This window comes from Sus scrofa, chromosome 12 (genome assembly GCF_054392235.1).
Source record: "Sus scrofa isolate SSC_HxYL_T2T_F1_AM1 chromosome 12, Sscrofa_HxYL_maternal_Yorkshire_Landrace_v2.0, whole genome shotgun sequence".
In the NCBI taxonomy this organism is placed as follows: Eukaryota; Metazoa; Chordata; class Mammalia; order Artiodactyla; family Suidae; genus Sus; species Sus scrofa.
The window spans coordinates 16,718,556-16,743,427 of NC_139394.1; the positions used below are offsets into that span (position 1 = coordinate 16,718,556).

The window sequence follows — 24,872 nt, forward strand, 5'->3', positions numbered from 1 at the left end:
TGGTTGCCAAGTGGGAGAGGGAAGGGAGTAAGATGGACTGTGAATTTGGGGTTAGTAAATGCAAACTATTACATTTAGAATGGATAGGCAATGAGGTCTTATAGTATAGCACAGAGAACTATACCCAATCTCTTGGGATAGACCATGATGGAAGATAAGAAAAAGAGTGTACATATGTATGACTGGGTCACTTTGCTGTATAGCAGAAATTGGCACAACATTGTGAATCAACTATAATTTAAACTTTAAACTTTTTTAAATGTTAAAAAAAGGAAGTATATTTAAAGCAATAATAACTGAAAACATCCCAAACCTGGGAAGACATTCAGGTCCATAAAGCCTAAAGGATCTCAAAATAGGTTGAACCCAAGTAAGGGTATGCAAGACAGTTTATAATTAATTTGTCAGAAGTCAAAGACCAGAGTCCCCTGGTGGCCTAGTGGGTCAAGGATCTGGCATTGTCACTGCTGTGGCTCTGGTTACTGCTGTGTCATGGGTTCAATCCCTGGCCCAGGAACTTCCATATGCTTTCAAAATTCTTTCTTTGTCTTTGATTTTTTTTCCTTTGGCTACACCAGCAGCAGCAAGAGAAAAGTGACAAAAGAAATCCATAAAACCACAGGCATATTTTTCAACAGACACTTTCTAGACCAAGAAGGACTGTGATGATATATTCAAAATATTAAAAGGGAAAAAATTATCAAGCAAGAATTCTATATTCAGGAGTTCCCATCATGGCGCAGTGGTTAACGAATCCGACTAGGAACCATGAGGTTGTGGGTTCAATCCCTGGTCTCGCTCAGTGGGTTAAAGATCTGGCATTGCCATGAGCTGGGCCGCAGACTTGGCTCAGATCTCGCATTGCTGTGGCTCTGGTGTAGGCCGGTGGCTACAGTACCAATTAGACCCCTAGCCTGGGAACCTCCATATGCCACGGGAAGCAGCCCTAGAAAAGACAAAAAGACCAAATAAAAAAAAAAAAAAAAAAAAGAATTCTATATCCAGAAAAGCTGTCCTTCACAGTCACCAGAATTAGAAAAAAAAAAGAATTAAAATTGTCTTTTTGCAGATGATATGATTTTATATATAGAAAATTCTAAAGACTCCATCAAAAAAGCTGTTAGATATAACAATGAATTCCATAAAGTATCAAGATACAAAATTAGCATATGAAAGTCAGTAATGTTTCTATATAATGTGACAAATTATCTGAAAAATAAAGATGTAATTGTAATGTATACATATAAGGATAACCTGACCCCCTTGCTGTACAGTGGGAAAATAAAAAGAAAGAAAGAAAGAAAGAAAGAAAGAAAGAAAGAAAGAAAGAAAGAAAGAAAGGAAGAAAGAAAGAAAGAAAGAAAGAAAGTGATCCCTCTTACAATAGCATCAAAATAATAATATACCTTTCAACCAAGGAGGTGAAAGACCTCCACACTGAAAACTACAAAATATGGATTAAAATAATCAAAGAAGACACATGGTATCCCATGTCCATAGATTAGAGGAATTAGTATTGTTAAAATGTTCACACTACCCAAAACCATCTATAGATTCAATGCAATCCCTATGAAGATTCTAATGACATTTTTTGGAGAAATAGAAAAAAAAAATTCTAAAATCCACATGGAACCACAAAGGAGTCCAAATAGCCAAAGCAATCCTAAGAAAGAACAACAAAGCTAGAAGCATTGCATTTCTCGATTTAAAACTATATAACAAACAGCATGGCGCTGGCAATAACAACACACATACAGACCAGTGGAATAGAATTGAGAGATCAGAAACGAACCAGTGGAATAGAATTGAGAGATCAGAAACGAACCCAAGAATGAAATTAGATCCCTATCTTCACAACTCACAAACACTAACTCAAAAAGGATTAAAACCTTAAATGTAAGACCAGAAAATATAAAACTCCTAGGGGAAAAAAAAAAAGGAAAAAAGCTCCTTGACATGGGTATTGACAATTATTTTTTGGATATGACATTTAAAGTATAAGCCAACAAAATAAAAACTAAACAGAACTACATCAAACTAAAATGTTTCTACAGAGCAAGAGCAGCAATCAACAAAATGAAAAGAAAAACTACGGAATGAGAAAAAATATTTTCAAATCATAAATCTCAGAAGGGGTTAATATTTAAAATATGTAAAGAACTCATACAACTCAATAGCAAAAAGCAAATAACTCAATTAAAAAGTGGGCAAAGGGGAGTTCCTGTAGTGGCGCAGTGGTTAACGAATCTGACTAGGAACCATGAGGTTGCGGGTTCGGTCCCTGCCCTTGCTCAGTGGGTCAAGGTTCCGGCGTTGCCGTGAGCTGTGGTGTAGGTCGCAGACACAGCTCGGATCCCGCGTTGCTGTGGCTCTGGCGTAGGCCAGTGGCTACAGCTCCGATTCGACCCCTAGCCTGGGAACCTCCATATGCCACAGAAGTGGCTCTAGAAATAGCAAAAAGACAAAAAAAAAAAAAAAAAAAAAAAAAAGTGGGCAAAGGACCTAAAGACATGTTTCCAAAGGAAATACATAAATAATCAACAGATACATGAAAAGGTGCTCGATGTCACTCATGATTAGGAAAATGCAAATCAAAACCGCAATGAAGTATCACCTCACACCTTAGAATGGCTATCATCAAGAAGACAAGAGAGAGTTCCCATCGTGGCTCAGAGGAAATGAATCTAGCATCTATGAGGATGCTGGTTCAATCCCTGGCCTCGCTCAGTGGGTTAAGGATCCAGCATTGCTGTGAGCTGTGATGTAGGTTGCAGATGCAGCTCAGATTTCACGGATCTCACGTTGCTGTGGCTGTGGTGTAGGCCAGTAGCTACAGCTTCAATTCAACCCCTAGCACAGGTGCAGCCCTAAAATTAAAAAGAAGAAAAGAGAAAACAAGTTTTTGGCAAGAATGTGGAGAAAAGGGAACACTTGCACACAGCTGTGGGAATGTAAATTGGTGCAGTCACTATAGAAAACAGTACAAAGAGGTTCCTCAAAAAAATGAAAAAGAGAACTACCATATGACCCAGCAATTCCCACTTCTGGGTATAAATCTGAAAGCAACCAAAACACTGTGTCAAGGAGATATCTGCACCCTCCTATTCAAAGAAGCATTATTTACAATAGCCAAGACATGGAAATAACCTAAGTGACCATCTAAGGATGACCACATAAAGAAAAAGTAATGTGCATACTTACATACTATAGAATATAAGCAATAAAAAAAATCTTGTCATTTGTGAAAACATGGGTGGACCTTTATGCTAGTGAATTAAGTCATAGAAAGACAAATACTGTATGATCTCACTTACATGTGGACTCTTAAAAAAAAAATCTTGGGGAGGTCTCATTGTAGTACAGAGGAAACAAACCGTACTAGTATCCATAAGGATGTGGGTTCGATCCCTGGCCTCACTCAGTGGGTTAAGGATCTGGCATTGCCGTGAGCTGTGGTATAGGGCACAGACGAAGCTCAGATCCAGAGTTGCTGTGGCTGTGGTGTAGACTGGCGGCTGCAGCTCCAAGTCTACCCCTAGCCTGGGAACCTCCATATGCTACAGGTGCAGCCCTAAAAAACCAAAAACAAAAAACAAACAAAAAAACACGTCATAAAAACAGAGAGCAGATTTGTAGCTATCAGAGGTGGGGAGAAGGAAGTGGGCAAATTGGATGGAGGTAGTCAAAAGGTACAAACTTCCAGTTAATAAATAAATAAATACATACTGTAGATGTAATGCACTATATGATGACTATAGTTAACACTTATGTATAGTATACTTTATTTTTTTAATTTTTTATTAAAGTACGGTTGATTTACAACATTTCTTCAATGTCTGCTATACAGCAAGTGACCCAGTTAACGTACATACACATTCTTTTTCTTTCATACTATCTTCCATGTTCTAACCCAACATGTTCTAACCCACTACGTTCTAATCCAAGAGACTGGACATAGTTCTCTGTGCTGTACAGTAGGACCCCACTGCTTATCCATTCTAAATGTAATACTTTGCATCTATCAACCCCAAACTCCCCATTTATCCACCCTCCCACCCCCACCGCCCAGCAACCACAAGTCTACTCTCCATGTCCTTGATCTGTTTCCTTTTTGTAGATAGGACCATATACATGATATCGCTTATATGTGGAATCTAAAATAGGTATGGTATACATTAAAGTTGTTGAGAGAGTCTATCCCAAGAGTTCTCATCACAAGGAAAAAATGTTTTCTGTATCTATATTAGAGAATGGATATTCTAAACTTATTATGGTAATCACTTCACAATAAATATTAAGTCATTATACTATATACCTTAAACTTATACAGTGCAATATGTCAATTACGTCTCAATAAAATGAGGGAGGGGAGAAGATGCCTAATGAAATCACCAGAATTAAGGTATAGAGGAAAAATATGCCACATAATTCCATAAAAACAAATACATATATAGGAGAGGCCTAATATCTGGGAGAGCTCAGCACCAAGAAGTGAAGGGTACAATGAGGCTTAATGCTAAGGTACCAAGTCCTATGGGAGTTCCCTGGTGGTCTAGTGGTTAGGACCCAGCACTTTCACCACTGTGGTCCAGTTTTAATCCCTAGTCTGGGAACTGAGATCTCACATCAAGCTGCTGCACTTGGCAAAAAAAAAAGAGAGAAAGAAAGGGTGCCAAAGACTGAATTCCAGAAAATCAGTGCTTACTAATTTATTCATCAATGACTGCCCCCCCAGAAAAAAAAAAACTGAAGAAGCATATATATTTTGCCTATCTTACCAATTCAACAAAAGATATTTACAAGTTAAACTATTTATGCTTATTCACAGCTTGCAGATTTGCCATGTCATGTAATGTTAGCTGATATCATAAGCCATTAGGAATAAAGAAACACTAACTACTGAAGCAATTTCTAAAAAAGCACACAATCAGGAAATTAATTCAAGAAATTCTGGAACCTTTTATTACCACTTAATTCTTGTGAGCCAAAGTGTCCTTGAGGTATTTCTTCATATAATGTCTGGTAGAGGTTAGAAAGCGTTTCATTTTTCCTGTTAAAGAAATGGCCACATTAGAAAGTAGGGAAACAAAACCAAAAAATCCACAAAATGCTTATGTCACTTTGACATATATAATATTTGGCCATTAAAATTTAGCCTGACATTTTCCAGACTGTTACACTCCATAAGAACCTTTCTTAAAAAACTGTCCAAGTGATAATAAATTACATAGTCTTACTCTAGAATTCCCACCTTGTTTCTTTTAGGTATTTCTCTATGGAGCAGATTTACCCCAGTCAGTAAGTACTTCCCATGACCCACCATCCTTTGGCTGTGGTCCAATTTTTCCCACTCAAACTCAAAGCAAATTTTACAAAAAGTTATTGACAAATAAGAATATATTTAAACAGCCAAAGAATCTCAGATCCCACAACCTGTTAATAAAAGCATCCTAAAAAGATGATTGATCTGATTCCATAATTTGAAAATAACTGAAATCATAGAATGTTAGTGTTAGAAGAAACTTTAAGAGTCCATCTAGCACAAGATTCTTGTACAGATATGGAAACTGAGGTCCAGAAATACAAAGTGGATTGCACAGGAGCCTAAGCCAGCATGTGAGGTCAATCAGGACTCAACTCTGAGTCTCTCAATTCCACACACAGTGCTCTTAGTTCTGCATCATTCTAAGGGCAGAGACTCTTAGCACAAACTATTGGGCATAATTTCTGTGAAGGGATATTTGAATCTTGAAGGAAAAAAATCCCAAAACTGAATCCAACATTTAAGGAAGAGAATACAATGATTTAGATACCGAATAATTGAGGAAGATGTACCAAGATGTGATAAAGTCTTGTGAACATCATACTGACTCGGCAACTTGCATGAAGAGTTTTCTTTCCTAGTCATCTTCTCCTTCACAGACAAAGAAGGAATCTAGAACCAAATGCAAGAATATCCTTGCCTGAGATCACACTGGTAAACCAGCATTCTTGGACAGTAAGCACTTTAAAAGGCTCCTCACTTAGTTAATCTTCTAATGTAAAACTGCTTTTTTGTAATTAAATTACAGTTTATATATACTAAAATTTTAAATAAACTATACCATATTCTTTTGCAAAGTTACATTTTTCTTAACTATGCAAATAATCACCTCCTAATTAATATTATGTCAATTTATAGTAACGTATTTTACAAAGGAGGGCTAATCTACGGTATTGTGAAGACAAGACTACCAAATTCTAAGGTACATACACAGATTTTGACTATACAAGCAAAAGAATGGGAAGAATCAATATAGTCATTTAAATAATATAGGGAATTTTGTTTTAAATTATTCTTATGATTGAGAAAATTGTCATAAACATTGATTTAAAAATTAATGTTGCATGTATAAGCATGATTCAAAACTAGCAGGTAGGAGTTCCCATCGTGGCTCAGTGGTTAACAAATCCGACTGAGAACCATGAGGTTGCGGGTTCAATCCCTGGCCTTGCTCAGTGGGTTAAGGATCCAGCATTGCCATGACCTGTGGTGTAAGTCACAGATGTGGCTTGGATCCCACGTTGCTGTGGCTGTGGTGTAGGCCGGCGGCTACAGCTCGGAGTGGACCCCCAGCCTGGAAACCTCCATATATATGCCACTGGTGTGGCTCTAAAAAGACAAAAAAAAAAAAAAGTTACCCCATATTTGTAAGACCTCTGAAGTGCATGGAAAAAGTGATTTCAAATCCTCTCAGAAAAGGACTCTCTTAATTCAAACTCCTCATGAGATTCTTACATATTTAGATCAACCGTATATGAAAGAATGAATAAAAAGGATAATGCACCCAAAGACATAAGTTAATATGAGTTAAGTGAGAATTAGGCAAAACAACAAACAGAAGATTTAGACATCCAAAGAACTTCATATATTAATTAGATATCAATCCCAAAACAATAGGACATGAGCATGATATAAGGCAGATTTTAAGAACAACTAAATAAAACTTCTAGAAGTAAAATAAACACTGAAATTAAAATGTCAGTAGAGGAGTTCCCATCATGGTTCAGAGATTAATGAATCTGACTAGTAACCATGAGGATGCAGGTTTGATCCCTGGCTTCACTCAGTGGGTTAAAGATGCGGCCTTGCCATGAGCTGTGGTGTAGGTTACAGACATGGCTTGGATCCTGCATTGCTATGGCTGTGGCGCATAGGCTAGCGGCTACAGCTCCAATTTAACCCCTGTTCTGGGAACCTCCAGATGCCACAGGTGCCGCTCTAAAAAAAAAAAGAAAAAAGACCAAAAACAATGTCAATAGACAGGTTAAACTGGAGATTAGATTCAGCTAGAGAAAGAAAAAGTAAACTAGAAAGTAGATGGGAGAAACTACACAGAACAAATAAAGAGAAAAATGAAAAATATGAAGCAATGTTAAAGAGTATAGAGAACAGAATGATAAGTTCTAAAATATATCTAATAGAAGATCCAGGACAGAATAAAGAGATTGAGAAAGAGGAGATGCTCTAAAAGATAATGGCTTGGAGGAACAGACTTGGTTGCCAACTTGTGGTTGCCAAGGGGGAGAAGGAGGGAGTGGGATGGACTGGGAATCTGTGGTTAATAGATGCAAACTATTGCATTTGGAATGGATAAGCAATGAGATCCTGCACTGGGAACTATATCTAGTCACTTGTAATGGAGCATGATGGAGGATAATGTGAGAAAAAGAATGTATGTATGTATATGTGACTGGGTCACTTTGCTGTACAGTGGAAAATTGAAAGAACACAGTAAGCCAACTATAATGGAAAAAATTTAAAAATAATTTAATAAATAAATAAATTAAATATAATGAATTAGAATGTTCCAGAATTGAAGAAAGATATGTATTCTCAGATTCTGGAAGCACACCAACAAAGGACTATATACCTAAAATATCATATAGTCAATATAGTATGTTACATAAACCAGCAAAAAGAGATGTCCACATCCTAATCCCTGGAACATGTGAATGTGATCTTATTTGGAGAAATCGACTTCACAGTTAAAGATCTCAAGATGAGACGTCCAAGTATGTGACTATAAGAGAAAAGTAGAGGGAAACTTGAGATATAGACAAGGGGAGAAAGCCAAATGAAGAGCAAGATGGGGGCCAAGATTGAAGTTATCTGCCAAAAGCCCAGGAACGTCTAAAGTTGTTACAACAGCAGAAATGTTAACAGAGAGCATAATAATAAAAATACTGATCTGAGGAAGAAAGAAGGAAATAGTTCACGTTCTTCTGAAAGGGTTCCATGTTCCGTTTTTGTTTTTGTTTTTTGTTTTTTAAGAGGGAGGAGGGAGGAAAAGGAGGAAAGGAAGGAGGAGGAGGAGGAGGAGAAAGAAGAGGAAGAAGAAGAAATATTTAAAATGTGGCATTCCAATGCCTGGACTAAAATGGAGTGGAATATCTGAGGACTAAGGACAACACTTGAAAAATATTCTGAGATCTTTATTTACCTCAGTTCTTTTAGTATGCAATTGTACTTGTAAACTCCTCTTTTTCTTGACTTTTCTTTCTCCTGAAAAATCAGAGGACTTTTCTTCTTCAAATAGGAACATTGACGTTTCATACCTAAATTGCACAGAAAATTGGAATAATTCTTGAATTGCCTTTTTTCTTGACTTTTCTTCTTGTCATCTTTTATTTATGGAAATTTTCAAATATCAACAAAAGTAGACAGAATAATATGATCTTCCCATGCTTCAGTAATGACCCATCACCTAGCTTCAATAATAGACAATCTTCTTCCATTTACAGTCTCATCTCTTATTATTTTAAAGCAAATTCAAGTATGATATTATTTCTTGTGTAAAGATTTTAATATGCATTTGTACAAAGTGTTTTTCTTTTAAAAATATATTTAAAACACAATTATGATACCAAAAAACCCCAGAAAATTCTTAATATCATCATACAATCTGTGTTCAAATTTCCAATTATCTCATAAATGCCAAAATTTTTTAACACTTTGTGCATCAGGATTCAAAAAGGTCCCCATATTACAGTTGGTTGATATGTCCCTTAGACCTCTTTTCATTTATAGGTTCTTCCTTCATGTCTTTTTATTATCATCATCACCATCATCATTATCATATCCCTATTGCCAGCAATGTCCTATAGATCTTTCACAAACCTAGATTTTGCTAATTCTCTCACCATGGTTGCAGGAGTCTAAAGACATGATCAGATTAACATTCTACTTTTTTGAGGGGCAGCAGGGGATAAAACCACTAATGAGTTGTGGTATTGTCTCATCAGGAGGCATATAATGTCCAAGTGGTTCTCTTTTGTGATACTGGCAGCTACTATGACATAAGTACTAGATTCAATAAATCATGAGGGACTGCTAAATAGTTATAGTCTAAGTCTATCATTCCTTCTTCACTCATTAGTTAGTTTCTATAAAGAGAAACTTCTTATGTACTATTTGCTTACACAGCGGTAGTGCTCATATAGAAAGGCAAGATAATTGCTGTATTCTTTTTATCACTTTTTACAACAATGATTTGGCTCTCTTGCAACTTTCAACAGTGACAAAATAATTTTATATCATTTGAACATACTGATTTGCATATATTAAACTGATTCAATTCCCTGCAATTACTATCCTTATTGATGCTCTAATTTTCTTGTGTGCGGTGAGAAGAGGTGGGAGCCTCTTCGAGTAGGCTCTTGAGTCTTTTGATGCCTCTCTGGTAGAAATGTTTATTAGTTTCCTCATTTCTGGAAAACAAGATGCTCCAGACACATCTGTACACTTGCCTTCCCAGATCTGTAGTCAGCCATTTCTCGGAAGAAATCATTCTTTTTAATAAGAAACGGTAGTTTAAGACTAAAGTCTGGGTTAGATTCTGAACTGCTTTTTAACAAGTATCCTGCTCTCTTATTACTTTCTTTTCTCTCCTCTTCTCATTGGACTGTCAAGAACTTTTGTAACACAAATATTCCATAAACTATACAATAATGAGATTAATTAATTAAATTTGAAAGAGAAGATTTCTTGGCAATTTCATACTTTGCTTCAGGTAATCCAGGTAGACCTAAATTTCAAGGACAACCTTAAGATTATTTTTGGGCTCTGGGATCCTGAACACTAGGAAGAATTCTGACATAAACTAGGTCCCCAATTTGTCTGCACATTGGAATCATTTGGGAGCTTCAAAAAAATGCTGATGCCTGTAACATATCACCCAAAATTGTGATTTAATTATTTTGAGGACTGAGATGATATTTGGAATTTTTTTTAAAGATTTCCAAGTGATCCTAACATGCAGACAAATTTAAGAATCACTATGGCAATACCCCACAGACTTGTTCCTACCCAGAACTCATATCAGCTGGGTTGTAACTCAGTACTTTAGAAGTAACACCTTATTCTTCCCGTATGTAAAACTAAAAACTCTTTGGCAGAAATGGTCCCTTACTTTTAGAGTAACCTGCTATGCAAGGGCTATTTAGGTGATACACAGGAAAATGACCAGATTTGAGTCTGTAACATCTTCAGATAAACTTAGCCCTAAGCAAAATTGTGAAATAAGGGAAATTCCTATCATGCACCCAACACCCCCTTCTTAGAAGGCACTTTGCCCTTTGCCATTCTATCCCTTTTAAATCCAGTCCCCCCGGAGTTCCCGTTGTGGCTCAGTGGTTAACGAATCTGACTAGGAACCATGAGGTTGCGGGTTCAGTCCCTGGCCTTGCTCAGTGGGTTAAGGATCCGGCATTGCCATGAGCCATGGTGTAGGCTGCAGACGCAGCTCGGATCCCGCGTTGCTGTGGCTCTGGCATAGGCCAGCAGCTACAGCCCGACTGGACTCCTAGCCTGGGAACCTCCATATGCCGTGAGTACAGCCCTATAAAGCAAAAAATAAAAACAAAAAATAAAAAATAAATAAATCCAGTCCCCCAAATTCCTACCCTGAGAGCCTCATTACTTGCTCTTAGTCCCCATGAAGCTGCCTTATGGTCAGTCCCTTCTGCACTCCTCCTCTCACAAAAGCAATGATTTTATTTTGATCATGTCACAGAGTATAAAATACATTTTCTATTGAGATATAGTATACAGACAGAGAGAGAGAAGACTGAAAAAATTTCACAGAACAATACTTAACCTTACTATATGAAAAGCACTATTGATTCTAATTCTATTCTAATTTCTTTTAAAAAAATCTAGTAGCTACCTCCTCAGTTGATTTTATGACACACAAATGAGTGACAACCTACAATGTACTGCTACTTTGTATCCCCCATCACTTCTCCACATGTCCCCACTGAAATTGATCTTCATATTTCTGGAGTAATTATGACTTCTACCTAACTACATCATTTTTTATCTTTTATCATTTTTTAAATATAAGTGTGTTTTTTAAAATTATGAAATGCCTCAAATATTTTATGAAATAGGGATGATCTGATAAAAATAACAAATAACTAAAAACATTTGTTCCGTATTCTATTCCTTTGAGGCATTGTGTCTCCCCAAGTGTTAATTACTTTAAACAATGCTAACGAAGAAAGAAAAGAAACACTCCTACCACCTCCCACTTCTTCCTAGGTTACAAATTTTATTGTGGTGGCCTAGAAATAATTGTCGTCTTTTGTCATCTAACTTGAAGGAATAGTGGGAACTCCCATATGACTATCAGTAATTTGTCAGCAGAAATCTTGCAGGCTAGAAAGGAGTGGATGATATATTCAAAGCACTGAAAGAAAAAAAAACAATAACCAAGAATACTCTACCCCACAAAGTTGTGTTCAAAACTGAAGGAGAGGAGTTCCCGTGTGACTCAGCAGATTAAGGATCCAGCATTGGCACTGTGCAATTCAGTGCTGCTGTGGCATGGGTTCCATCCCTGGCCCAGGAATTCCTGCATGCTCTGGGCACAGTAAAAAAAAAAAAAAAAAAAAAAAAAAAAGAAGAAGGAGAGATAAATGGTTTTCTAGACAAGTGAAAGCTGAAGAAGTTCATAACTCTAGACTGGTCTTATAAGAAATGTTGAAGGAATTCTTTAAGATAATATGAAAGTATGCTAATTGGTGGCAAGAAAACATGAAAGTACAAAGTTCACTGGTGAAGATAAATATACAGTTAAATTCAGAAAACTCTAATACAGTAATGGTGGTAGGTAAATCACATACAACTCTAGTATGAGGTTAAAAGACAAAAGTATTAATAATAACTGTAACTACAACAATTTGTTAATGGATATGCAATATAAAAACATGTAAACTGTGACATCAAAAACAAAATGGGAGGAGTTACTGTTGTGGCTCAGTGGTAACGAACCCGACTAGTATCGAACACGGGTTTGCTCCCTGGCTTCACTCAGTGGGTTAAGAATCGGTCATTGCTGTGAGCTGTGGTGTAGGTGGCAGAAGTGGCTTGGATCCTATGTTTCTGTGGCTGTGGTGTAGGACTGCAGCTACAGCTCTGATTCGACCCCTAGCCTGGGAGCTTCCACATGCCTTGAGTGCGGCCCTAAAAAGACCAAAAAAAACAAAAACAAAAACAAAAAAAAAGGGGTGGGGTGTTGAGAGAAACTCAAATAAGTCAGAAATGAAAGAGGAGACATCACAACTTGATAACAGAGAAATAATAAAGATCACAAGAAACTACTATGAACAATTTGATAAATAAAATACTGCCTGCCATATCAGTAAACAAAGGATGTCACAGTCATCCACAATTGGAGCCGCCTCCTCCAGCGGTGAGCTGGTGAGCCCTGAGGGAATTCAGAAAGGAAACAAAGAATACCTACCATCTAGCAACATTCATACTGAAGCTATTGTGAGCCCTCAGGATGTGCAAACACAGGATACTGGCCTCAGATAGCTGAAGTGCATATCAAAGGAATGATTTCGGTGAGTACTGACTCTCACTACTTTCCATACGCAGACAAGCACTAAACTTCTTAAAATATCTAGTTTTCTTTTATTAATGGTAATCTTTTGTTTCTACTACCTGCCCTTTGCTGCAAAACTCCTATATACCCTAGCTCCCTCTTCGCCCCCTCAGGGTTACTTGATTTGTTTGTTTTGGGGTTTGTTTTGGCCATACTTCAGTGGGTAGAAGTTCTGGGGCCAGGGATAAACCTGCACCACAGCTCTGACTGAGCCATAGCAGTGACACGGGATCCCCAACTCACTGCACCACCAAGGGAACTCCTTCTTGGGATTACTTGTGATGCTGCCTCCTGGACTTAAGTCCTCAGTTTCATCCACCAAATAAAATATAACTCTCAACTTTTAGGTTGTACAGTATTTTTAGTCAACAAACTATATACCAACAAATTAGATAACCCAGAAAAAAAGGATAAATTCCTAAAAACATACAACCTATCAAGACTGAATCATAAAGTACAAAATCCGAACAGACCAATTATTAGTAAGGATACTGAATCAGTAATTAAAAACCTTTCAACAAAGTCCAGAATCAGATAGCTTCACTGGTGCATTCTACTAAAGATTTGAAGAATTAATGCCAATCAGTCTCAAACTCTTCCCAAAAATGAAGTGGAGGAAATACTTCCAAACTCACTTTATGAGGACATCATTACCAATTCCAAAGCCAGACAAGAACACCACAAGAAAAAAAAAATTAAAGGCTAATATTCCTGATGAACAAAGATGCAAAAATTCTCAACAAAATATTAGCAAACCAAATTCAACTGTGCATGAAAAGGACCATGATCAAATGGGACTTATTTCTGTGATGCAAGGACGGTTCAACATAGTAAATCAATAAATCTGAAACACAACCATGTAAGGAAAGATCCTGTCCTGTGTTTCTCCTTTATTCTCACACTACTGCCACACTCACAAGACTTCTGAAACCAGATGTGTGTGCAGTTTTTCCTCATCACGCAATCCTCAGCAACACCAGCTGTGTGTCTCTACAATTTAACTCCATTTTGACACTTTCTACATGGAGATACTGTCAGATTCCACAGGGTAAGGCTCAGTCTCACAGGACTGCTCCCACCCCACCTCAGATGTCAACTGCAGACACAGTTTATTTTGCTAGAGTGACTCACAGAACTCAGAACAGTTACTTATGCTTACCAGTTTATTAAAGGACGTGAAAAATGATACAGATAAACAGCAAGATGAAGAGATATATAAGGTGAGGTCTGGGAGGATCCTAGGTACAAGAAATTCTGTCCCCTGGGAGTTAGGGTGCATTTCCCTCCTGGGGTGCAGATGTGTTCACCAACCTGAAAGATCTCTAAACTGCATACTATTGGGATTTTTATAGAGGCTTCCTTATGCAGGCATGATCAATTATTAACTTCATTTCTAGCCTCTCTACCCCCTCTGGAGAATTTCTAGGTCATTGAATATATCCACATACTGGGACGGTGATGTACCCCAACTCCATGAGGACAGAAGCTCCTATATCTGAGACCTCCTCAGACCTCTCCCTATATATTTCTTCTACATCCTCTACCATGTTCATATATATCCTCTACCATGTTCTTTAATAAACTGGTAAACGCAAGTGTTCCCCTGAGTTCTATGACCCACACTAGAAATTAATCAAACCCAAGGAGGGGATCTTAGGAACCTCTGATTTGTAGCCAAGTCAGACGGAAGTAATCTGAGGACCTACTATTTGAGATTCGTATATGATCCATGAGGGCAATCTCATGGACCTGAACCCTTAACTTGTGGAGTCTGGCACTATCTCCAGAGAGACAGTGTCAAAATTAAGTTAAACTGTGGGACACCCAGCTAGTCCCCAGAATTACTTAGTGTGGGGGAAAACCCACACATCTGCTGTCAGAATGTTGTGACTGTGATAGCAATGTGAGAGTAAAGGAGAAAAACAGGAGGAGAACTTAGGTTTTTTTTCTAACACAACCAAATTAATAAAATGAAGGATAAAAAATTATATGATCATCTCAATGGAGGCAGAAAAGGAATTTGTTGAAACTCAACATTTGCTCAAGATAAAAACTCTCAACAAAGTGGATATAGAAGGAATGTACCTCAACATAATCAAGGCCATATATGACAAGCCCAGAGTTAACATCACACTAAACAGTGAAAAGCTGAGAAGTTTTTTCTCCAAGATAAGAAAAAAGACAAGAATGCCCACTCTCAGCACTTTTATTCAACATATTACTGGACGTCCTGGCCAGAGAAATTAGGCAAGAAAAAAATAAAAGACATCCAAATCAGAAAGGAAGAACCTAAATTGTCTGTTTCCAGATGGCATAATGGTATTACAAAGAAAACTTTAAAGACTCCACCAAAAAACTGTTAGAACTAATAAACAAATTCAGTAAAGTTGTAGAATATAAAACCAATATACAAAAATCAGTTGCATTTCTATACCCTAACAATGAACTATCGGAGAAATTAAGAAAACAATCCCATTTATAATATCATCAAAAGGAATCAAATACTTAGAGATCTGTACACCGAAAACTATAAAACACTGATGAAAGATATTGAAGAAGACACAAATAAATGACAAGACATTTTGTGTTCATGGCTTGGAAGAATTAGTATTGTTAAAACGTTCATACTACCCAAAGAGAACTATGGATTTGATGCAATCCCCATCCAAATTACAATGGCATTTTTCATAGAAATAGGACAAACAATCCTAAAATGTATACAGAACCACAAAAGTATAATTTGATTAAGTAATTTCACAGTTTAACTTACATTTTTTGGTGTTCTGTGCTCAAACCTCTAATTTCAGGTGTAATTCTCTTCTCTTTTGTTTTAGATAACTTGATGTATTTCTTGCTGTCAATATTTCTTGATGCCAGGTCAGTTGCAAAAGAGGTATAGCCGTCATCTGATAAATCAATATTTTCTTCCCCCTGAGGAGCAATCAAGAGCCACAGTCATCCATGTTCTCTTTGCACATATAAATTACATATGACATCTGAGTCAAATTATTACTTTAGATGAACATTCTCTCTAAAATGGTGCTACCAAAAAGAGTTGTGTTGAAAGAGTTAGTTAATGAGTTACTCCAGGTTAGATATATATTCTAAATGACACCAATGTTCCTTGGTGCATTATGCAGCTCAAAATACACAGCATTCATGAATTTATCTAACAGTTATTGAATCTAGTTCTTAAGGCATCATTAAACTTAACTTCATTAATTAAAAACTTCTGCTCTGCAAAAGACATTATCCAAAGGATAAGAGGACAACCCATAGACAGGGGGAAAATATCTGCAAAAAGACATGTAAGATAAAGGACTGTATTCCAAGTACTTTTATTTTGTATATTCAAAACTATACAAAGAACTCCTAAAGCGGAACAATAAGAAAAAGTACAACCTATAGGATGGATTGGGAGCTTAGGGTTAGTAGATGCAAACAATTACATTTAGAATAGGTAAGAAATGAGGTCCTGGCATATAGCATAGGGAATTATACCCAATCACTTGTGATAAAACATGATAGAAGATAATATGAGAAAAAGAACATATATATATATATGCATATGCATGATTGGATCACTTTGCTATATAGCAGAAATTGACAGAACATTGTAAATCAACTATACTTTAATAAAAAAAATTCTTTTAAGAAAAAGAACAATCCAGTTTTAAAATAGGCAAAAGATCTTAACAGACACCTCATCAAAGAAGGTATACAGATGGCAAACAAGCATACGAAAAGATGTTCAACCATTAGGAGTTCCTTTTGTGGCTCAGTAGGCTCCAAACCCAATTAGTATCCATGAGTATGTAGGTTCGATCCCTGGCCTTGCTCAGTGGGTTAAAGATCTGGTGTTGCCGTGAACTGTGATGTAGGTCGCAGATGCAGGTGAGATCCTGCACTGCTGTGGCTGTGGCATAGGCTGGCAGTTGCAGCTCTGATTTGACCCCTAGCCTGGGAGCTTCCATATGCTCAAGGTGCGGACAAAAAAAAAAAAAGAGTTCAACATCATGTCCATCAAAAATTACAAATCAAAACATCAAGATACCACTATACATCTGTTAGAATGGCCAAAATCCAAAACACAGACAGCACCAAATGCTGACAGGAATGTGAAGCAGGACAACCTCTCATTCACTGCTGATGGGAATGCAAAATAGTATAACCTCTTCTGAAAGAATTTGACAGTCTCTCACAAAACTAAATATACTCTTACCATATAGTACAGCAATTATACTTCTTGGTATTTACCCAGAGGAACTGAAAACATATGTCCACACAAAAACCTGAATAGACACACTTAGAGCTTTATTGATAATTGCCAAAACTTGTGATATTCTTCAGTAGATCAAGGGATAAACAAACTGTGGTACATTCAGATCATGGAGTGTTACTCAGTGCTAAAAAGAAATAAGCCACCAAGATATGAAAAGACATAGAGGAAATTTAAATGTATACTACTAAGTGAAAGCCGTCAATCTGTAAAAGCCACATACTGTATGACATTCTGGAAAAGGCAAAACCATAGAAACAGTAAAAAAAAGATCACTAGTTACTAGTGGTGGGAATGAGGAGAGATGAATAGACAGAGCATAGCGGATTTTAGGGCAATGAAATAATTCTATATAATATTATAATAGTGGCTATATATCATTACACATTTGTCCAAATCCATAGAATATACAATATCAAGAGTCAATGTTAAAAATAAAATAAAATAAAAAGGGAGTTCCCGTTATGGCTCAGCAGGTTACAAACCCAACTAGTATCCATGAGGATACAGGTTCAGTCTGGCCCCGCTCATTGGGTTAAGGACCTGGCATTGCTGTGAGCTATGGTATAGGATGCACACACTGCTCAGATCTGGCATTGTTGTTGTGGTGTAGGCTGACAGCTGCATCTCCAATTTGCCCCCTTGCCTGGGAACTCCCATATGCTGAAGATGCAGCACTTAAAAAAAAAAAAAAAAAAGATTCAGTCCTAATTTAAAAACTATGGATTTGAGGTAATAATGATGTGTCATTGCAGTTTCATCAATTATAACAAACGTATCACTGTGGTGCAGGGTGTTGATCACTGCGGTACAGGGTGTGGTACACTGTGGTACAGTGAGGCATGGGGTATACAGGAACTCTTTGTACTTTCTACTCAATTTTGCTGTGAATCTAAAATTGCTCTTAAAAAATAGTCTATTGAAATACAGCTATATTCCTTCTAAATAGACCCACCAAAAAAAAAAAAAAAAAAAAAACCAAAACAAACAAAAAAAACTAGAACCCAAGAGTAATTAACATGCTTAGAAAAAGAGGAATGAAGTTGGAAATATTGAAATATGGAGGTCGGCAGTTTGGATTGCATTAGTTGATCAAAGGTACATTAGTTTTTACTTTCAGAACAGATTACACAGGCAATTTATAAAGCAGATTATCAAGGGAGTTTAGAGCGAACAGCTATTTCCACATGAGATGGAAATTAAGAGAATTATTTCAGTGACTTTTAGAATTTGCACACATTTGTCTTACAAGAGAGGCACACCTTTAAAAATTTGTTTCAAAAAGGCAATCTAGGAGTTCCCATCATGGCTCAGTGGTTAACAAATCCGACTAGGAACCATGAGGTTGCGGGTTTGGTCTCTGGCCTTGATCAGTGGGTTAAGGATCCGGCGTTGCCATAAACTGTGGTGTAGGTCAAAGACGCAGCTCTGATCCCGTGTTGCTGTGGCTCTGGCATAGGCCAGCGGCTACAGCTCTGATTCGACCCCTAGCCTGGGAACCTTCATGCGCCGCTGGAGCGGCCCAAGAAATGGCAAAAAGACAAAAAAAAAAAAAAAGGCAATCTAACTTGCTGCCTTGATGAGATGTTTATTACAAATGATGAAAGAATTAGTAGAAAGGTTGAGAAAAATGACCCAAAACAGAAACCATAAAAAAGGACGGGGATCTTAAAAGAGAGGCACAAAAACCTGTTTTGTTTTGTTTTGTTTTCTGGCTGAACCTGTGGCATGTGGAAGTTCCCAAGCTGCTGTAGTGACAATGCTGGATCTTTAAATTACTACACCACAAAAGGACCCCAAAAACCTGTCATTAAAGGCCAGATGGGAGTTCCCGTCGTGGTGCAGCGGAAACGAATCCGACTAGGAACCATGAGGTGGTGGGTTCAATCCCTGGCCTCACTCAGGGTCCAGCATTGCCATGAGCTGTGGTGTAAGTTGCAGACACAGCTAGGATCTGGCATTGCTGTGGCTGTGGCTTGGGCTGCCAGCAACAGCTCCCATTGGACTCCTAGCCTGGGAATCTCCATATGTCATGAATACAGCCCTAAAAAAGCCAAAAAAAAGGAAAAAAGGCCAGATGAATGGAAACAGTCAAATAGTGAGTAGAAACTTTGAAAACATAGAAAGAAAAGAATCTCCAAGACTTTATGGTTAAAAGTGAACCATCTACATATAGCTATATAGCTTAAGGAAATAAACTGGTATGATATTTTAATATTGTTAATTTTTTAATATTTAAGAATTCATCTTCAAAATCAGTTTATAATGGCACAATCAATAAAGTAATAGTTATAAAAACAGAACAGGTTAGAAATATATATGCGTGTATACGCATGTGTATGTGTATATAAATACACATGTGATATAAATTACAAGAAGTCCTGAAATTGTTTTTTTGGATCACTGTACAGATAATATCTTTTTTTTTTTTTTTTGGTCTTTTTAGGGCCACATGTGCAGCATATGGAAGTTCCCAGGCTAGGGGTTAAATTGGAGCTGTAGCCTCCTGCCTATGTCACAGGCAGAGCAACACCAGATCTGAGCCATGTCTGCAATCTACACCACAGCTCACAGCAACACCAGATGCTTAACCCACTGAGCGGGGCCAGAGATTGAACCCACATCCTCATGGATGCTAGTCGGATTCATTACCACTAAGTCACAACAGGAACTCCCAGTATCTGATTTATATAGTGGCACCAAATCCATTAAAAGAATAAATTTAAAAGATTAAGACTCTCTATTGACAATATTCAATTTTGCCTGAGCTTTGTGCTCCCGAAAAACAGGGAAATTTAAAGGAATTCCCTCAGCCTTTTGTGTTCTGGATAATGGCTGACTGCAAAGAACCACCTTTTCTCAAATGACTTAGATAAGACTCACTGCATACCTCTCTTGTTTACCCATGACAAAGCCAAACACCTTCAAAATTCCCTTTCTTTGCCTCATCAATGATTAGCTGAACTGTTTTTTTCCCAACTGAATAATCAGAACAAAATGCTTATTAACCAAACATTGGTTAAGCCTCTCTCCTTCCTCCAAGCCCCTGAACTTTGGCCCACCCTCAGCCTGAGCCATCCAGCATCATACAATCCCTCCAGGAGACTAGGCTGCCTCTTAATAAAATATTCCCTGATCTATTTATCTGATCATTCCACTCTTTCATCCCATTTCACCATATCCAGTTCTTCCTAGCCTTGTTTACTCCTCTCTACAAAAGAAAACCCATTTTGCCTGGCCCTGGAGATACTTGCGGATCTTATGGTCACGATGTTCTCCCCATTTGCAATCCCCCCCCTCGAATTTCATGAGTTCCTTTCCTCCCTTGCAACAATCTTTTTGAGAAAAATTTCTCCATTCTAAGCCTAGCTTTGTTTTTTATTGACAATAGACAAGAACATTCCCTGAATCACAGAGAAGAAGACAAGAGAAACTCGGTATCTCTTAAGTTACCTTTTGGTTAGACTCCCATGTTATTAATTACATTACCCACAACCTCTCATGTAGGTTTAGTCCTTTGGTTTCCTGAAAAATTGTCCCTGCCCCTTCCCCCAAAAATATTTCACCACACAGCATGGATCTCTTGCTACTACATGGGTTGCTGGGATGAGAGTTCAATATACATCCCCTAAAAGAGTTCAAAAGTTCCCTCAGCTATTAAGCAAGATCTTGTACAACTATATTACTCTATGAATATGCTTACCGACTATGGATGTGAGGTAATGTAAATTAATTTTTAAGAAAGAAAAAGAAAGAAAGAAAGAAAGAAAGAAAGAAAGAAAGAAAGAAAGAAAGAAGGAATGAATCTTTAGAAACTATTTTGAAAAATACCTGGCAAAAAAAATGTACTTTAGTTTCCATCTTTCTGTTTAGAGGTAAATTCTGCCCTTGAGGACTCAAAGAACTTGATGAACAAGTGTGAATGAACAGTAGCACAAAATGATTTCCTGCAGGAAAAAAAGAAAGAAAGAAAGAAAAGTCATATCTCTATTTAGGAGAAATATATAAATAAATCTAACTACCTCGAGTTATTCTTTCAATGTAACACTCACTTATAACTTAATACCTAATAGATATTTCCCAACTCAGATATATATACAAAAGCTAGAAAAAGCAGTTAATAGATGATAAATCACAGGAGATCATTCAGTTCCTTAACTTTACTTTTTGCAGTAAAAGAGGTAGGGAAATTCAAATTCAAATGGCATGGAAACCAGAAAGTTATATTTATTCAAATAAACCAGTTACACAGAACTACTAACAGACAGCAATCCCTAGTGTTATTAAATGCTTTCTATGTCCTAAACATTATGATAAACATTTTGATTATTTCATCTATTCCTCATAACTATCTTTCAAGGAATTATCATTATTTCTATTCTAAAGATGAGGAGAAAAACTTAGATGAACTTTCACAAGATTACAGAGCCAACAAACAAAAGAGTCAGATTTTGAACTCAGGCAACTAACTCAAGAGTGCACAGTCTTTAGCACCATACAACATGGCCTCTCAAAACAATACTTTTGCAAACATTTACATTTCACACCATGTGAATGTAATAATTAACTTAGGAAGTTTAGAATTTTGCAAAATTTTCCCAATATCTTCTACTCATATCTGAGTGGCATTTGATGAGTAGTTTATTACATTGCTATTTACATTACATTGTTAGTTGCAATTATCAGTGTCTTTTTCACATTGTGAAATTTAACTGCAAATATTAATATTCTAATATAAAGTACTTTAAAATTTATTTCTGTAATATGTAATTGTAATCACTGTTGAATGTGGTATGTCCAACATTCTTGGAATTAAAAAATGTGTTAAAAATAAAATGAAACAGGAGTTCCTGTCATGGCTCAGCGGCAACGAATCTGACTAGCATCCATGAGGACGCGGGTTCCATTCCTGGCCTCGCTCAGTGGGTTAAGGATCTGGCATTGCCGTGAGCTGTGGTATAGGTCACAGATGTAGCTCGGATTCCAGGTTGCTGTGGCTGTGGTGTAGACTGGCGGCTGCAGCTCCAATTGGACCCCCAGCCTGGGAACCTCCATATGCTGTGGGTACAGCCCTAAAAAGACAAAAGACAAAAGATAAATAAATAAAATAAAATGAAACCAACTTAAAAATACCCCTCTCAGAAGACATTAGAAGGCTATATAGCAACCCATTCTCTGTAATCTCTTCTAGAGATTGTCTAACCAATTCAATCTTTACCTCTAAACTTCTTGGCATAGCACTTACTGTCTTCACTATCATTGTCATCTTCATTTTCCAACTGAAATTAACCATTTGCCTTGTAATGTTATTTATCTCATGTACAGTTTTATATCAACTAAAGCCTAAATTTCTAAGGAAGGGGCTGGTATCTTCTCATTCTTTGAATTATTTTTCACATAACCAAGCACAATGCTATATAAATATTGTAAAAGAAGAAAAGAAAAAATGGAGGGAAGGAGAGAAATTGAGAAGGAGGGAGGGAGGGCAGAGGGAGAAAGGAGAGAAGAGTGATAGAAGGAGGAAGAAAGGAAGGAAAGAAAGAAGGAATTCTCTCCCTACTGAGCTTACTCACCAAAAGTTCTTAGGTTATCGAAATACTTAATTAAGCAGAATAATCATGATTTAAATAAACTTTGAGGAAGAACTGTTTCATAATTATTGATCAGATTATCAAAAAGTTGGCAGGTCTCAACCTGCTGGATAAACCAGATACCACATAACTCTCTCAAGCTAAAAGAAAAACAGCACAGGAAGTCTCTTCCCCATAACTATAACAGACTTGTTTCTCAACTCTCTCAATCCTATGACAAGTCTGTGAAGTTGCAGGGGAAAACCAAGAAAAATAAAAAGCTGCATTCCTTTTCTCCAATCCATTCATCCCCTCATCCATGAATTTTACACATACACACACACACACACACACACACACACACACACATTATGTGCAGGCTTTCTTCCAGGTTCTAGGGATACAGCAGTGAATCAAAAAGGAAAAAAAAAAATCCTGCCTCTCATGGAGCTTATATCCTAGCCAGGGAGAGAGCCAATAAAATACATAACTAAATAAGATATATAGTATGTTATTTGTGATAAACACTAAGGGGAAGATGTAAAGCAGGGACTCAGAATATTACGTATGGTGTTGGGGAAGAGACGCAGGGAACCGATAGGGTAGCCAAGGAAGACTTTACTGAGAGAGAGACTTGAGAGTACAGACCTGAAAAAATTAAAGTAGGGAGCCAATGAATACCTTTCATTCAGAGAGAAAAAGGCTCTAAAGCAAGGAGTCTGAATGTTCAAGGAATGGTGGGAAGGCTCATGAGGCAGAAGCACTGAAAGCAAAGGGGAAAGAAAGAATGAGGAGAGGAGATCAGAGTGGTCAGGGGAGGGAAGTAGATCATGGAGGGCCCCTAGATCATAGTAAGAGCTTTGGCCTGTCCTCTTAGGGAATAGGAAGCCACTGAAGAGTTCTGACATGATCTAAAGTCCTTTCCAAAAGTATCAGTGTGGATGGAAGGAAGTGAAGAAGGAAAAATCAGGTGGACCTGGGTTCCTGAAGGTCAAGTGGAAAAAAGTACTTCAAAAGGAGAGTGAGTTGGATCTCCCGTCGTGGCTCAGCAAAAACGATTCTGACTAGCATCCATGAGGATTCAGGTTCAATCCCTGCCCTTGCTCAGTGGATTAAGGATCCGGTGCTGCTGTGAGCTGTGGTGTAGGTCACAGATGCAGCTCCAATCCCGAGTTGCTGGGGCTATGGTGTAGGCCAGCCCTTAGCCTGAGAAACTCCATATGCCAAGGGTACGGCCCTAAAAAGACAAAAAAAAAAAAAAAAAGAAGAAGAAGAAGAAGGAGTAATTGACAGTGACAAATGCTGCTGTTAGGTCACTTAAAATGAGTACTGAATGACTCGCTAGATTTTCCAACATGGAGCACACCAAATAACCTAAGAGGAGCCGTTTGGGTGTTATAATAATGAAATAATGTCTTTGGAGGTGAGTTTAAGAGAGAATAGGAGGACAGATACTGGAGAGAGCCGTAAGGTGACTCAAGGAGTTGTGCTACAGGGAGTTCCCATGGTAGCACAATGGGTTAAAGATCTGATGTTGCGGAGTAGATGGCAGCTGCAGCTCAGATTCAATGCCTGGCCCCAGGGAACTTCCCATATGCCATGGGTGCAGCCATTTAAAAAAAGGGAGGGGGAGTTATGCTATAAAGGGAAAGAGAAGCGAGGTAGTAGCTGAAGGCTAAGAGTAGTTATGAAGTTTTAATATGAAGTTTTAAAAAGGCAGGTTCATATACTGATAGAAATAACCTAGTAGAGGAGCAAGAATTGGTCATCTAGGAGGGGGAAATTACTGGAACAATATTCTCAAGTGGGAGAAAGGAAATGGGATTTAAAGCATAAGGAGAAGGTTTGGCCTTAGCTAAGAACATATTCACAGTAATAGGAGACATGGCAGAGTAATTGGGCATAGTTACTTGTAGAGCAGGTGAGTAGATGTGGTTGTGGGAGCTTGTGGAAATCACCTCTTGCTGCTTTAATTAGTGAAACAGGAAGCAAGGAAATCAACAGAGAATGAGGATGTGAGAGGAGGTACTGGAAGTTTGAGGAGAAAAGCATTGTTATACAAAGTCATCTATGAGAGTGGAATGAGTGATAGCC

At 37.5% G+C, this 24,872-nt stretch overlaps 1 protein-coding gene across 1 annotated transcript in view; it reads right to left on the reverse strand.

Moving 5' to 3' along the window:
• The window catches only part of EFCAB3 (EF-hand calcium binding domain 3), a 371,875-nt gene that overhangs the window by 344,636 nt on the left and 2,367 nt on the right, over positions 1 to 24,872 (reverse strand). Inside the window, exons 2-6 of the mRNA XM_084984064.1 lie at positions 21,040 to 21,155; positions 15,700 to 15,860; positions 8,484 to 8,598; positions 5,814 to 5,935; positions 4,968 to 5,050 (exon numbers count right to left, since the gene is read on the reverse strand). Of these exons, the coding sequence (XP_084840190.1) occupies positions 4,968 to 5,050; positions 5,814 to 5,935; positions 8,484 to 8,598; positions 15,700 to 15,860; positions 21,040 to 21,069 (511 nt within the window). The 5' untranslated portion in view covers positions 21,070 to 21,155. The remainder of the gene's footprint in view (positions 1 to 4,967; positions 5,051 to 5,813; positions 5,936 to 8,483; positions 8,599 to 15,699; positions 15,861 to 21,039; positions 21,156 to 24,872) is intronic.